General features: G+C 39.0%; 1 protein-coding gene and 1 non-coding gene across 3 annotated transcripts in view; both read right to left on the bottom strand.

Moving 5' to 3' along the window:
• The window catches only part of Garem1 (GRB2 associated regulator of MAPK1 subtype 1), a 186,776-nt gene that overhangs the window by 14,155 nt on the left and 155,477 nt on the right, over positions 1-17,144 (bottom strand). For both annotated transcript variants that reach the window (XM_027935715.2, XM_027935716.2), the window contains exon 4: positions 7,830-9,002. In XM_027935715.2, the coding sequence (XP_027791516.1) occupies positions 7,830-9,002 (1,173 nt within the window). The remainder of the gene's footprint in view (positions 1-7,829; positions 9,003-17,144) is intronic.
• Positions 1,429-1,502, bottom strand: Trnat-agu (transfer RNA threonine (anticodon AGU)). The gene has a single exon. It is a non-coding gene; the product is annotated as a tRNA-Thr (tRNA).

Below are 17,144 nucleotides of genomic sequence, written 5' to 3'. Positions count from 1 at the left end.
CTGTTACCTATCTTTGTCTGATACTTCTATGAAATAAAAGACACACCAAAGTGTTTATGAAACAGTTCAGTGTGAGAATGGGGCTTGCAGGTATCTATTTTGGGGAAAAAATCAATTTCAGAGCAGTTCTTGCTCAACTCCATAGAAGACAATGGATCTGGAGACCCCTGCTAGTAGGGCCACACACTTCCTTAGAGTTCACAGTGGAAGATCCAAAGCACACACCTGGTGGGGATGGTGGTGGTGGTTGGGGGAATGTATCCTGTCTCAAAGATCATGCTGCTCGGAACTGTGAGAAATCACTAAAGAGGCTTTGGAATACGCAGGTGGGGGCATGGATCATTTTGTTTCCATATTGGTGACTCAGAAAACATAAGATCTAAAACTGGGCTCACCTTTATCACGAATATTCTCTAAAAAGCCACATTCAGGATGCAGTCAATTCAAAGAAAGGAGTTTTGTAATCATCCTTTCTTGAACTTTGTAACTTTGCCTTCACTGCATGCTCCCTGCCCTGTGTTTCACATTTCTTCCCATCCTCCCTCTCCCCCAGATAACAAAATCATTACAGCCTTAAGAAATCTTATTTATAAAGAGGCTTTTATGCAGAGTTCACAACCCTGTCATAGAGCTATCAGTGGGTATTTTCAGCCAAACAAATGAAATGAACCTCCATTTAATTCATTATGTAAGGTCAAGTGCGATTTACAGTCAGAATCCTGATTGTCAGATGAATATGTTTCTTTTTTCAGTTTTATACATTGATAACAAGGACCTAAGAGACCTTTTTCAGAAAAGCCCTCCAATCCTCCAATATTCAAGCCGCAGGCAAGGGAGACTGGGGGAGGAGCCTCTCAGTCTATGGCAAGAAGGGCAAGTGCTCTGAAAAAAAAAAAAAAAAAAAGCTCCTGATTAAAATCTAGGGTGCTTCCATGGACTCTGGATAAAGTACACACCTTTGGGGAAAGACTTTCCCTGAGTAAAGAGTATAGTAAAAGTTTAAGACACGACAGACAACTTAAATAGTATTGTATCCTAAAAGCGGAGATCTGAAATGAGACTTATCCAACAGAATATTACAATTATCTTCATTAACATTTGAGTCATTGAGATTTTCCATGGACACCCAAGAAAACAAAATGCTTGGCCAAGAAGGTTTCATTTAAAAGCAACCTACATGAAACGGAAGGCAATTAATTTTGAAATTATCAAAACACAATAATAATTGAGGCCTTATTTCAATTAACAAAGGGAACACAGGTAGGGCTTGCTTACAGAGTACTCTTCAAAAGTTGTAATTAAAATTAATTAAATGTCAAAAGCCCTATGAGACCTCATTAATTAGTGGAATCTTGAGTGAATGTTTTTGTAGAGCAGTTATTTTGAGAAGTAAATAATTGCTTTTGTACCTTTTTTTTTTTTTTCCCCTTTGCAGTGCTGGGGAATTGAACCCAGGGCCTCTTGCACACTAAGCAAGTGCTCTACCACTAAGCCACATGCCAGGCCCCATCACTTCCATATTAATCTTTTCAGTATCTAAACTTGAATATTAATACACCAGATTTATTTAAGAGAACCTGTCTGTTAGTGCCTTTTTAAAATATTAATATTTGAAAGAGCCCAAAGACAAAGTAAAAATAAAAATTCGGAATACAATCAGCCTTCATAGTTGCTTCCCTCAGCTTATAAACAAACTTTTTCATAGAGCTTTTTTAGCTTGGGTAGTCACATGAGGCTCAAATACTATGTGACGGACTTGTCCAGGGTTACCCGTGCCCAAGGAATGAAGTTACCCCGGCAACTTCTCAGCTTTAAACATGGCTATCCAGCTTTGCCTGGGAATAGTTTCTTGACACTTGTTTGAAGCCTTCAGGCACCCTATAGCTCTTCAAATCCTCTAACTCCCCAATTGAATACAGGATTGAATACAGGTCATGGGATCCACAGGATGTTAAACAGTTCTGTAGCTCTTTTTTTTGGTTTGTGATGATTACAAAATTTATGATGACATCACAGCCAGGTAACAGTAACATAACCTTATGCTATCAAATAGAGTTTAGAAGTCAGATGAAAAGGTTCTTTTGAAAATCAACTATGTTTTTGTAGTATCTATCAAATATGAAACTACCACAATTTAGGGGGGGATGTGAGGACTAGAGGACCCTGTCTGAGTGTCAAGGACGCCTCTGCTGATCCACTAGTAGGTGGATATGCTCATCTCTAAGAAGCTTCTGGCTCTTGTTAGGGCCTTATGAATCTAAAACGGTGACCTCTTCTCTCCATCTCTTAGTCAAGGAAGGATAGAGGGCCTCTAAAAAATCACTTTCTATCAGGCCCTACGCTGGAATCCATCCTATATTAAATTATTGCTACTCTTTATTTAATGCTTACCAAGTGCCAGGGAAAAGTGCCAAGACTTTGTATAATACAATAATGCAGTGAAGAAGTTATTATCCCCACAGGAACTGACCCAGGGAGGTTAAATATTTTGCCCCAGGTATAAAACTGCTAAGAGGCAGAGTGAGAATTCTAATCCACATGTGGCTCTCAGACACAACTACCTGCATGTAATGCTTTATCTCCTAATACGGTGGACTATTTCTCTCCTTCATTCCACTAAGATGGGAAATGAAGACTCCCAGGAGACATGGTAACTCCTTCCATTTTTCCATCAGTTGTTCAGCCTGTGGGGCAGACTCAGGACCTCTAACTTATGTTATGTTAAATCAGTGTTTTCCAGTACCTTCTGGACTAGGCCTTTTCAATCTGGTATTATATTCATTATATTCACCCTTTGAGTCTTATTTTTCTCAAACTCCAATAACACAATGTGCTTCATCAAGGGAACTTTATTTATGATGGACTTCCAGCCTCCTAATAAGGAATATATGCTATCAATTTATCTCAGAGCTCAGTACCTATGCCCTGTTTCTCATACACCATAGGGCATCACTGTCATCAGTCACAAAGGTTAACAAACTCATCAATATTGCAGTATAACTTGGTTGACACGAGTGGTTTGCAGCCTAGAGCCCCTTTTATAAATTTCCTTTCATCAGCCTCAGGTATCACTGTAATGGCAAAAACCAACCACAGGTGAATATAATTATTCCTGTTACCAGAGATGGAGGACACTGATCTCTGGCATTTGGGGTCCCTGGTAGAATACTGCTGCCCAAATGGCTTTAGAAGAACTGCAACCTACAGTTTTGATAACCATTTGCAATTCACTGCATAGACCACAGCACTCTGGCAGTCATTTTATTTTTAGAATTTCATGCAGTTTCATGTAGTATAAAGTGTTCCCATCACTGCTCTCCAAAATGACATTTTCTAAAGAGAGAAGGGGGGAAAAAGAAAGATTCTGAAGACTGTCACTTATAGAGTATATCTGGGTAAATGTTTTAGACATATCAGTCAATACCTAGAAATTAAAATGATGAATAAAGGCCCACAATATTATGAAATGGAGGCTGTATTTAGAATAAATACATGGATCAATAAGGATAATCCACTTAAGGGGGATTGTCAGGTATTCCAGTCTGGGGGCTCCTTGCAAAATTTTGAAGAGGCAATGCCAACACTTAGTGAGCTGGGCATGCTCCCTCACCCTGCCATCTGCCCCAGCAGGTCTGGGGATACAAGTGGCTGTGTCCCTTCTACCCCTGGAACCAGAAACTGTTTATTTTTCCCTAGGACATTCCTGTTAGGAAGGAAATACCTTCTCATATTATAGAGAGGTGAGTGGCAGAGCTTTCTCTAAAAAAAAAAAATCTATATTAAACAGCGTTTACAAGCACACAAGAGACCAGTGTGTAATCCCAAAGAGCCACGGATACAAGGTGGTGAACCAAATACATTAACAGGGCTCAAACAATTCCTCTGCCACTAAGGGTGCTCTGGCTCTGCAGCCTAGCTTCCCTGTGTAAGATGTGAGTGGGAAGGCGTTCTGGAGAACCACGCAGACCCGCCAGGGCTGCAGCACGCTGCGCTGTGGGAAACGGCAAGCATGATCGAGATTCATTCTCACTTTCACAGGAAGAAACAAAACCCATCAAAATCTGCTGGGGAGGGAGCATAAACATGTCACAACTTAGGATGCTGGAGCGGAAAGTGAAGAGTTGAGGAGCCGGGAGACAGGAGCCGACACCTCTGCACAGCCAGGGAGCCTCCAGATTGTAAGCATGTGGCTGGGTTGAGGAGGCGGTTCATTCACCAGTCGCCAGCTATGCAGACTTACGATGAAAGAAAGACACCTCTTCTCTGACTCTTCATTGCACCAGCACCTTCTCTTCCTAAGGACCTGGGTGGGAGTTGTCCTCTTCCCAGGTGATATCCCCCAGCCTCACTTGAAAGCTCACCACTATCTTTATTTATTGGGTGAGATGGCTGTTAGACACAGGCCTGTCTCTTCTAGGACTCACTGCATTCTAACTATCCGAGGCAGATTCTTTATTTAATTCTGTGGGAGCACTTGAATTTATGCCCCATTAAAGTTCCCTTTTGAAAATTACAAGCCGAAGCCACATCTAACAATTATGACGTTTTCTGGATCACACACACATCCTAAAAATGGAAAATTCATTTCATGGTCACAGAACCAATAAAAAATATGACTTAATTTAAAATGCTTCATTTTTTTTCTTTAAAAATAAATTAAATGATTTCAGGTGTTTATAAAAAATTTTATGTTTATAGTGTTTTATAAACACTGGACATACTCTGAAAAGATTCTCTTACATCATAAGAAATTACAGTTTAGCCTGGGGACTAAAATCTTTTCTTTTCCTATGAAATCTGCATCAGTTTCAAATTTAACTCTAGTTGTTTTTCTTTTAGCACCAAGGTCAAGATTGGACTTCTTAATATTTGTGTTCTTACTCCTCTTTCATCAGCCACTGAAAAGACAAGTGATGCTAATTTCCTACCTCTAGACTTGACTACGTAAATGATCCTGGGTGGGACCACCTTGGATGAGGACATCAGTCAGTCAACAAATATGAGGCCCACAACACGCCAGGGAGGACCAAGATTCAGTAGGAAAAGCTCACACTGTCATGTTCCTAATAAAGATCAAAGTCTCAACCTTCACATAACATCAACTACATAAGCTGGATTTCCATGCCATTAAAGGTATTACAGTGCTTGCTAGGAGGGGGTCCCTTTACTTTTTACCTGTCTTTTGGAGTCTCCATCAGGGGACCTCTGACATGAATACAAGGATTGAGGACCTTAGTTCTACCAAGAGTTCCCCAAATATTCCATGATCTCTAATGAATACAAGGATCTCTGTGCTTGTGCCTTAGGGTCCCTGGAAGATCCTAAAAGGAGCATGGGAAAGTCCAGACCTGCAGTTTCTGGGAGCCAGAGGTGGATTCTCTCTTGAGAAAACTTTGGAGAAGCGAAGGCTCTGTATGGACAGAGAAGCAGAGCACCTGGCATGAACTACTGCCCAACATTCAGGGCTGTCTATGTCCTGGCTCCAGCCTGTCAGTCACTGCTGCCCTTCATGCTCCCTATCCAAACTTATTCAACTCCATCTAATCTATCCAACCCTGTCCAAACTTATCCAACCCTTCCCAACCTTATCTAACTCTATCCAACCTTATCCAACCCTATCCAAACTTGCCCACCTTATCCAACCCTACCCAACCTTATCTAACCCTATTGGACCTAGCCAACACTATTCAACAGAACTTAATTCCCTCATGGGCTTAAGCATCCCAGCTCTCATACCCTTGCTCACTCTTTACTCGAAATGTTCTGCTTTCTCATCTCTCTGCTCTTTCAATCTATGTATATGCTCTAAACTCACTAAAATATCAGAATCCCCATGAAGGCTTCTTTATTTCATTTCCAATTACAAGTTTCTTTCTGTCCTCTGAATTCCCACACACACACACTGTGTCCCTCTCTTTAAAAATTGTTTCTCTTTTAACCTGTATAACAGTCATCTCTTTTTGTCTGTTACCTTCTCCATAAAATTAAAAGGTCCCAGGGGCTCAGAGTCTAGGTTTTACTAGACTAGGTATTCCTAACATCTAATCAAGTAATTCCATGGTTTGGAAACTGGGTTCTGCACAGCCTAGGGGTCCAGAGAGCTGTCCCAAGACACCTGTGGGGGAAGAGAGTGGGTGGGGACACAAAAAAGACTGCCTTTTCTCAATCTGTGCTTAAGTCAGGTGGGTTTTAAGTTTAATTCTTATAATATATCGGGATTTATGTAACATTTTTTTTTTTAAAGATTTTGTTAGAGCTAGAATAAAAGAAACCACTGTAATAGATATTGTCAAATACATGAACAGAATTATACCTAGTGCCTCTAGTACTCCTCCCTTCAGATAAAATGAAATTCAGTGATCAAAAATGAGTAGTGGAGGTTCAGAGTGGCTGTCAGTCAAAAACATGATCAAAACAGAAGAGTCTTTTTCCTGTTTGTACTGAACCCCCTCTTTTGTGGGTGTTGAGAATTGAACCTGGGGTTCTTATGCCTGATAACCATGCATTCCACCACTGAGCTACACCCCCAGCCCCACCAAGCTCTGAGTTATGCTTAAGGTGTTTAGAATCACCTGGTTCCAGTGTGCACACCCCCATGCATTGATCTCAGTGCAGTTTCAGAGATACAGAAGAGTCATGAGGGATGCCAACACCTCCTGATTCCCCTTTGCCTCCAATCAATGTTCTCCTCTTTCAATCTTTCCTGTACTATACATGACAAGTATCTACTCTGTTGCTATGGTTAAGAATCTAGTATAGTTTAGATGTGGTGTCCCCCCAAAACTCACGTGTGAGATAATGCAAGTACTGGGTTATATTCTTAACCTAAAAAGTGAATTAATCCCTGTGGGATTAACTACATGGTAACTGCAGGCAGGTGGGGTGTGGCTGGTAGACGTGGTTCCGTGGGGGGCGTGGCTATGGGGTATATATTTTGTATCTGGAGAGTGGGGTCTCTCTCTCTCTCTGCTTTCTTATCATCATGTAAGCTGGTTCCCTCTGCCACACTCTCCCACCATGTTGTTCTGCCTCACCTTGAGCCACGAGGAATGGAGCCAGCCTTCTATGGACTAAGACCTCTGAAACCGTGAGCCCTCAAATAAACCTTTCCTCCTCTACAATTGTGCTGGTCGGGTCTTTTAGTCGCAGCAGAGAAAAAGCTGACTACAATAGAAGCTAGGGGTTTGCTGCTCTCCTTCTTTCCCACAGCTGCTTCATCAGTGAACATGCTGGCCTACCTCTGAGCCATATTCCAATGCAGCTCATCTCTCCCTGCCACCCACTGAACCAGCTGCTCTGGGCCAGACATTATCACCTCATACCTCTGTCACTTTAACTGTCTCTTCCCTGGTCTCCCAGCTTCTACTCTCTCCTCCCCATAATCTGTTTTCTAGACAGCAGCGAAAGTTTTAAATGTCTCCTTCTTTTGTGGGGGTCGCGTGGGGTGGGGTGGGTACTGGGGATTGAACTCAGAGGCACTAGGCCATTAAGCCACATCCCCAATCCTATTTTGTATTTGATTTAGGGACAGGGTCTCACTGAGCTGCCTAGCACCTTGCTTTCGCTCGAGGCTGGCTTTGAACTTGTGATCCTCCTGCCTCAGCCTCCCATGAAAAACTTGTGGAGAATTTTTCATCCAACACCGAGTACAACTTTAACTAGTGAGATGATCTAACTAACAACTATATTTCATGCCAAGTCAAACAAATTTGTTCATTCTGATCACCTTCCGTTGGGAAGTTTTCCTTTTTTAAAGAAAATGAATGAGTAGATGACCATGCAGAGAGACATGGAGAGCAGCACACCACTCACAAACAGGAACAACTTACGGCTTCAGACTTGGGAGGCACTGGAGGTGGAGGTAGGGCAATTTCTGAAGACTTCATTGTGGCTCCCAGAGTCTCAGGGACAGGAAGAGGAGAAGTTGCGCATTTGGACCGGGCAGATCCTCTCGACGGGTCACATCTGCTCTTCTCACTCAGAGAGCGAGTGAGAGGCTGACGGATGGGCTTGCCTTCCTCCAGCCACAGCTCTTCATAAGGAAGTTCTGACTTCCCTGGGACACCTGCTGATTCTTCGGTAGCTTCTGGGAAAAGGTAGTCACTCCCACTGTCACCAGAGTCCTGATAGGGCAGGATGTCATGAGGAAAGGGGGCCCAGTCTCCCCCCAGGTCCCTGCAGCCATGAAGGTTCACTTCACTGTTGCCATGGAGATTGTTGCCATACACACAGACTGAGAGCCTGTGGAAGGACTGGGTGAGCTCATCCCGGGCATAGCTGAGGGAATTGGGCACGTGGTTGTGGCCAGAGCACCGGCCCTTCTTGGGGCTCTTGCAGTCCTCATTCCAGTCTGTCTTCACATCCCGGACAGCCCGTGAATACTCATCAATGTCAAACTGCTCTTGGCAGATACCCAGCCAGTGATGGACCAGGGTTTCAGGCCATACCTCTCCCTTTACCAGGTGTTCTGGGAGGCTGAACTTGGGGACGGTCAAGTGCAAAGGGAAGTGCATGGGGAGGATCTTGTTGTTCCGCAGCACGCAGCAAACCACCACCGTCTTGGTCTGGATGTTCACAAACTTGTAGCGGTGCCCCTCTCGGATGAAGTGAAGGTCGTACGGGTTTCTGGGCGGAGGACTTGGGACAGTCACATTCACAGGAAGCCTGGTTTTCTCCACGATGTTGCGGATGGTGTGTTCCCCTTCCTGCATCTGAAGCTCCAGGGGGCTTCGGGTGCTGAACCTGCCCTTGCACTGGAATGGAAGGCTGATGCTTTCGTTGGTCCTGTGATTCATGCAAATGAGGCATGGCATTTTGCCTTTTCCTAGTTTGCTGATGGAATTGAGCTTCCCAATCTTTTTGAAGATTGTGTTAAGTCGTGACTTTTCCTTGAAAGTCTTTGCATAAAGGATTTCTGCCTGACCCATTAGAGTGAGTTCATCCCCAGTACACAGGGTGATGTTGTAAACTTCAGTGTCCTCATTGCACTCTCCTGAAGCCACCTATGACAAATAAAATTTCAGGTTGGTTTTCTTTAGTATATTCACACAAATAAGTAAAGAATCTTTTATCATGATACAAACACACACGCGCGCACACACACACTCACACACGAAACACTGTGCTTTAATACTAAATTTAGACAATTTCCTTTATAATGTTTTGTAATTTCATTTTTGGATGGTCAATATTTAGATGATTAACAAGTACCACTTTTCACCAAGATAATATTGGTTTATATTTTTAAAAATACCCCTTTTCTGTTCATCATCACTAGCAATCAGAGAAATGCAAATCAAAACCACTCTTCAGATTTCATCTCACTTCAGTCAGAATGGCAGCTATTATGTATATAAACAACAATAAGCGTTGGTGAGGATGTGGGGGAAAAGGTACACTCATACACTGCTGCTGGGACTGCAAATTAGTGTAGCCAATATGGAAAGCAGTATGGAGATTTCTTGGAAAATTGGGAATGGAACCACCATTTGACCCAGCTAACCCTTTTCTCGGTCTATACCCAAAGGACTTAAAAACAGCATATACGGGGACACAGCCACATCAATGTTTACAGCAGCACAATTCACAATAGCTAAACTGTGGAGCCAACCTAGATGCCCTTCAATAGATGAATTGATAAAAAAGTTGTGGCATATATACACAATAGAATATTACTCAGCAATAAAAGAGAAAAAATCATGGCATTTGCAGGTAAATGGATGGAGATAGAGAAGATAATGCTAAATGAAGACAGCCAATCCCAAAAAACCAAATGCCAGATGTTTTCTTTGATATAAGCAGGCTGATTCATAGTGGGATAGGGAGTGGGAGCATGGGAGGAACAGATGAATTCTAGATAGGGTACAGGGGTTGGAGGGGAAAGAGGATGCATGGGGTCATTAATGATGGTGGAATGTGTTATCTAAAGTAAAGGTATGAAGACACAAATTGGTGTGAATATACTGTGTATGTAAACAGAGATAAGAAAAATTGTGCTCTATATGTGTAATAAGAATTGTAATGCATTCTGCTGTCATATATAAATAATAAAAGAAAAAATACCCCTTTTCTCCTTACACATGCAAAATTATTATGGAACATTATCTGTCTTTCTTAGTTGTAAATAATTCCTTCATGAACACCACTGCAGAATTTTTTAAAATTATTTAACAATTTACTATTGTTTTTAAAAATTTTCTAACTTTTTAAAAATTTGGAATTGAGACAAAGGATTAAAAAACTTCTTTTTTTTTTTTAAATGTGTGGTTCTGGGGATAGAACCCAGGGTCTCATTTATGCTACTTAGGCAAGCACTCCACCACTGAGCTACAATCCTAGCCCATAAAAAATGTTTCATTTCTCCATTAAAATTTTTTTTGAAGAGAGACAGAATTTTTAATATTTATTTTTCAGTTTTCGGTGGACACAACATCTTTATTTTATTTTTATGTGCTGCTGAGGATCGAACCCAGTGCCCCGCGCATGCCAGGCGAGCACATTACTGCTTGAGCCATATCCCCAACCCTCCATTAAAAATCTTTTAATACTTTATTTCCTAGTTATAGCTGGACACAACTTATTTATTTATTTATCTATCTATCTATCTATTTATTTATTTATTTATATGTGGTGCTGAGGATTGAACCCAGGGCCTCTCACGTGCTAGGTGAGCACTCTACTGCTGAGCCACAACTCCAGCCCCCATTAAAATTTTTTAATTATTTAAACTATTCATGTTCAGTGGAAAAGTCAGAAATACAAATACAAAAATTAAAAATTCTATACTATCTTGCATATAATCTATCAAAATTTTTATATAAATAGAAAAAAAGAAATGGTATCTACTGTTTCAGAGATAAATACCTATACACATAATTTTATTACCTGAGTTCCTAACTACAATCTGTCCATTTTCCATGTATATACTTCATTGATTATAGCAGTGATAATATATGTGTGTGTGTAATTCATATATAATGTATTCATATATGAATGTATATACATGTATTATATAAGAATGTGCCTTAATTTATTTTGACCAGTTTCTTATTATTGGACAGATGGGGTTTTTCCAATATTTAGCAATTATTTAGTATAGTAATGAACTTTTTCACAGTCCAGTTATTTCCAAAGGATAAGGTACCATAAGTAAAAATGCACAGACAAAAGCTAAGTATATACAGGAAAGGTGTAACATGTATTGTCTATTGCATTTCAATGTTATATTTATTTATACTTTTATCAGTTGATGAAAGTACCTATCTCCCCAAATTCGAGTAAGTTTATTTCATATTGACTAATTTGAAAAGTCAAGTCTGCATTTTGAATTTTTTATCTTCCCATAGCAAAGAATTATTCAGTTCAAAACTTAAACAGTTGAGAGTTGAGAAGTTGAGAAATGCTTATATAATTACTACTATTTTCTCCTAGTACTTTGAAGGTTTCATTTGTTAACTATTAAATTTACTTAACTGAATTTTCTTTGGTGGACTGTTTAAAGTAGGGATTTAACTTTATTTCTAAACAGTTTGAAGGCTGGTATACTTCCTAAATAACCATCCCTTTCATCACTGATTTGAAGTGTCACTTTTTAATCTATGCTAAATTTATTAAATACATACACTTTATGTTTATATATACTTGCATCTATTTTGAGGTCATTTATCCTAGTGATCTATTTTTCCATCATAATTATATTGCTTAAAATTCTATGCTTTTATCATAAATGTCCACATCTGAGAAAAAAAGCCCTCGCTTGTGATTTTTCTGACTAAAATATTTTTGGGATAGTCAGAAACAAGAGAAGCAAAGTCAAAAGTTAAACGACTGACTGACAAAAAGCATCTGCAAAATATAGCACAAAGAGCAAGTATCCCCAATGTATAAGAACCTTTTTAAAAATGAGGGCCAAAAATGCTGTAGAAAAGCCAGCAAAAGAAATGTAAAGCCAATTCACTAAAGAGGCACACCAGCTTTCATATCTATGAAAAGATGTTCGACTGTTCTCATAATAGGAGAAATGTCAATTAGAATCACACTGAGATACCATTTCTCATCTACCACACTGATGAGGCTGTGGGGTCACTCCAGAACTCCTGGCCATAGTTAGTGGGAATGCAACATGATACACCCCTGTGGTAGGGAATTTGGCAATACTCAACCTAAATATGCATACATTTATCCCTCCACCAAGCAACCCTACTTCTCATGATTTATCTTGATGATAATCTTCCACAAATATGAAAATATACATGTACAGGGTTATTCACTACAGCATTATTTATATTTGCAAAATACAGGAACTGATCCAAATAACCAAATACAGGAAACTGACTGAGTAAACTACAATATACACATATAATGGTCCCATGTGAAAAAGAATGAGAATAATGAGTGCAATGAATTGATGTGAAATGACTTACAGAATATATGGTTAAGTGAAAAAAAGCAAAAAGCAAAAAAGTCTATACAGTGGCTTTCTTAAGAAAAAAGTGAAAATTCGTGCGTGTATTTTGTCTGTTTTTGTAAAAAAAGAAAAAAAGAAGAAGAAAAAGAAATACTGCAAAAAATAATGAAAATGGCTACTTATAGGAGGTAGGGGAGGAAAGAACCACATTGATGTTCTACATATATATTAAAAAATTACCAAGCTGGGTGTGGTGGGACATGTCTTTAATCCCAGCGGCTCGGGAAGCTGAGGCAGGAGGATCATGAGTTCAAAGCCAGCCTCAGCAAAAGTGAGGTACTAAGCAACTCAGTGAGATCCTGTCTCTAAATAAAATACAAAAATAGGGCTGGGGATGTGGCTCAGTGGTCGAGCGCCCTCGAGTTCAATCCCTGGTACCCTCCTGCCAAAAAAATTTTACAATGTTCAAAAACAAACAAACTTAACTCTGAATGCAAATGGAAACAGATGACTCAAACTGTATTTTAAATTAGTAAAATAACCACTTTGGGAACAGAAGTGGAGGAACAATCCAGTAACTTTGGAATCCTTATTCTCTGACCACATAGTGCCCATGCCAGAAGACTACCTTTGGCAACATAATGCTGGTAGGGGAAAAAGACCAATAAATATGGTGTTTCTGTTAGTAAACCTGTTTTTCACAGGGACATGGTAGAGTGTGAGTCAACTGGATGTGTATCATAGGAATGAAGGAATGAGTCAATGTGTTGATGTGTTGAAAGTTACAGTTTTCACTGGGGAAGAAGAAACAGAAATGTGAAATGGGACAAGGCAGGAGAGGCAAGATAGAACTCTGTGGGGTATCAATATTAACTTACAATTTTCAGAAACTGTACACACTGGAACATACACATATAACATCTTTGTCTTTCTAAGCTACTAGAAGCTATGGCTCTTAGTATCCCCAATTCAGTGCCCAAACCACTCCCCATCAAAAGGAACTGGGGCTCCTTGAAGAAATGACTGATTCCAGCAGTCGGGCAGGAGAGACATAAGATGAGCTTGGAACATTTTGTTGTGCCAGAAAGTAAAGTGCTTATAAGTAATGTGTCAAGAGAACACAGGAGCCAGCCTGAATTGGCTCCCACTGGCAAAATCTGGGACAAACTGGGCATCACTATAAACATACCATAATGAATTATAATCTACTGAATAAAATAGGAATGTCTAAGTCTCTACTGACAGCCAAAAGATTAATGAATGAAAAAATGGTGGAAAGGAGGAGGAGTGGTAGGATTAGAAAATTTTGATGATGTAACTGTCATAGTAAAGGCTAGTTTTTTTTGTATAAAAATTTTTTCATACTATTCTTGCAATAATTCTTTAAGATGCAAGTGATATGCATGGCTTTAAAGAATCTCCCAGAATATTTATTCACTGCAAGGAGGAAAAAGTCAATAATATAGAAAAGAAATTAGACAACTCCTTGGTAGGGTGATCAAATTTAATACCATTCAAGTGACGTATACCAACAACCTGAGATACTCACAAACTCATGGAACATTCCAGCCAAGACTGTATTATGAAATCCTATCATGAGAAAATATTAGACAAAATGAGAAATATTCTAATAAAACACCTCGTATGTATTCTTAACAAAATGTGAATGCCATGAAAGACAAAGGCTGAAGAACTGTTTCAGGCTAAAGTGAAATAAAGAGAAAGGAAAAGTCAATGGAATAAAGTATACTATTGGGACAACTGAGAAACTTTGCTGAATGCACTGTGTTCATCTAATAAAATTTCCCTTATTCTTAGGTAAAACACACTTAATACATCAAGGGGTAAAGAGCATAATGTATTCAATTAATTGTCAAATGATTCAGAAAAAGATCCATAAGTCTAATACCTATGTACATATATGCACGTGTGTGTGTGTGTGTGCGTGTGTGTATAGGTAGAAAAGCTAGACCATGATAAAAATCAATGTGGCCAAGTGATCAGGGAATTTTCATACTATTCTTGCAATAATTCTTTAAGATTAAATTATTTAAAAATGGAAAAGAAGAAAGCAAAAAAAAAAAAGACATCATGAAAGTTTTAGGTATTTCGCTGGCTTATTTTTCCATATGATCTTTAAAATCATTTGTCTGTGGTTTGAGTTGATAATTTCTTTGAAATGTATTAAATCACATGGTGTTTTGACAAGAAGCGACATCATTAGAATGGTATTTCCAAAAAGGCACATAATTCTCATAATTTATTTAGATTTTTTATTTCCCTAATTAGTACTCATTACCAACCCAATTCACAGTGACTGAATGTTATTGCTATTCTGTATGTCCAGTATCTTACTCAATAGTTTTTTTTTCCTTTCCAGTTGATTCTCTTGAGAATTTATCTCCAACTTTTCAATTTTCATTCCTTCTCTTCCACAACCGAGTGGTGGTGGTGAGAGTATTTTTATGTTGTTTTCAGATTTTAATGTGAATACAGTCAGCATCTTTATATAAAACTATAAGAAGTATGTTGGTTGGAGATGTTATCATATTAGTAAGTTATCTTACAATTCTCATTTTCTAAAAATTTCTACAAAAATTTTAAAAATTTTGAGTCAAATGCTGTTTCAGTATCCATTAATATGGTCATGCTTATTTTTAGCTTTGTGTACTGTTTTTATAACAGTAGATTCCCATGCATTAAAATAACTCTACATACTTGAAATAATCTGTTCATCAACATGGCATACTTAAGACCACATTGCATAATTCCCTTTGATAGTATTTGATCTATGATCTATAGATCTTAGTCACTGATGAGATTGGCCTACAGTTTTATTATGCCATCTTTATTATGCTTTATCAGCTTTAGGTATCAGGTTTATAAAAGAGCCTGAGACTGAACTTGTATGTTAATAAAAGGTGGCGGGGTAAAGTAATTGATGGTGTTCATAATGCTTACTGAGTGGCAATTGCCTGTTAAGTGTTTAGAAAATGAGGTAGAACATGCTTTGTAAATAATTTCTCATTCTAGGTCATCTGGGTGTAATTTTAATCTTTGCAACAAGCAATTTGTCAATCATCATTAGTACTATAAAAAAACAAACAGCTTTGCTGTTTCCATGGTGAAGTGAATTTCTCTGTAGGAGTCATTATTAAGCACATAAATGACAGCGCAATATTGTTTTAATGGCAATTCATGCTGATAAGGTTTAAAGTCCATTTTACTTTCAGACTTGGTACTCACCTGGCCCTGACATGGATGCCACGTGTCTATACCGGAGTAAGTCTAAGGAATGTAAGTAAGTAAACGAGCAAATTTTAACTGTTTACTTGAAAAAATTCCAGATTGGCCAAAAACAAATCGCTAAGTAGGAAGACAGTTCCTGTTAACAATTACCGTGACAGCCACACGTTTACCACACCAGTCCAATATGTAGGCTACCAGCTTTCTTTAGATTTCACCAGTTTCTCCACTGGTATCCTTTTTCCTTTTCCAGAATCAGACCAGTATACCACACTGCATCTAGTTCTCCCCTCTGTGATTTTTTTTGGTTTTGCTTTTCACAATTCTGACCATTCTGAAGAATACAGCTTGGAGTTTTTATTTGTTTGTTTTTTTTTTTTTACCACTAATAAGTCATTTTTAAAAATGATAGCACTTGGCACATGTGAGGGGTCACTTTCTTTTATTACAGGATCTTTAGTGTTCAAGGCTTTAGTTATTTTCTTCACTTTGGTCTCCAAGAATTATTCTGCTCTTCATTTTAACTTCAGTGTATTCTTACTGTCAGCCAACAACTCAGCTTAAACACTATATGTAGATCAGAGGTCAGCAAAAGACTGCCCACAGTCCACATTCGGCCTACCACCTGATTTTGTTAATAAGGGTTTATTAGGCTACTGCCACACCCATTTGTTTATGAACAGTCTATGGCTACAAACAGCCTATGTTTTGCTTGACAGTGCAGTGCTGACCAGTTGTAACAGTGACTGTATGTCTGCAAACTCGGACGTATTTATTTTCTATCCTTTTCTAGAAAATGTTTGATAATCTTGGGTATAGATGAATGGAAAGAACCATAGCTTTGGAATTTGATTGGCACAATACTATTAGTTAACACTATTAACTGAACCACAAGTTGAGTTTGAATCCCGCCTTTACCATTAAATGATCTCAGATAAAATGTTTACTGTTTTGTTTTGTTTTGCTGTTGCTGCTGTTGTTTTTGGTAATGGGGATTGAACCTAGGTATGCTTAACCACTAAGCTACATCCCCAGCCCTTTTTGTTTTTTATTTTGATTCAAGGGCTTCACTAAGTTGTGGAGGTTGGCCTTGAATTTGTGATCCTCCTGCCTCAGCCTCATGAGAGGCTTCATATGCAGGAAGGTGAACATACCATCAGCAACATTATAGAATAAACCATGCTTCCTGTGAATGTGACTGGTATAATTCCTCCACCCAGAAACCGATATGACCTCCCCTTCATCCGAGAGGGGCACCATTACAAGTTTGTGAACGTTCAGACCAAGACGGTGGTGGTGATATGGTGAAGTAATATTAAGTGTGTTATCTAAACAACTCTAATAGGTCTCATCCAGGAAACAATCAGGGTTTTACTCATAATAGCACACAGAACTAATACACCACGGTCAAGAAACATTTTAAAACAATGAAGTAAAATCTTACATGCACACACACACAAACACACACAATGATGGTGTTGTCAACAAGCAA

The sequence above is a fragment of the Marmota flaviventris genome, chromosome 16 (genome assembly GCF_047511675.1).
Source record: "Marmota flaviventris isolate mMarFla1 chromosome 16, mMarFla1.hap1, whole genome shotgun sequence".
Lineage (NCBI taxonomy): Eukaryota > Metazoa > Chordata > Mammalia > Rodentia > Sciuridae > Marmota > Marmota flaviventris.
This window is presented reverse-complemented; position numbering and strand designations above follow the sequence as displayed.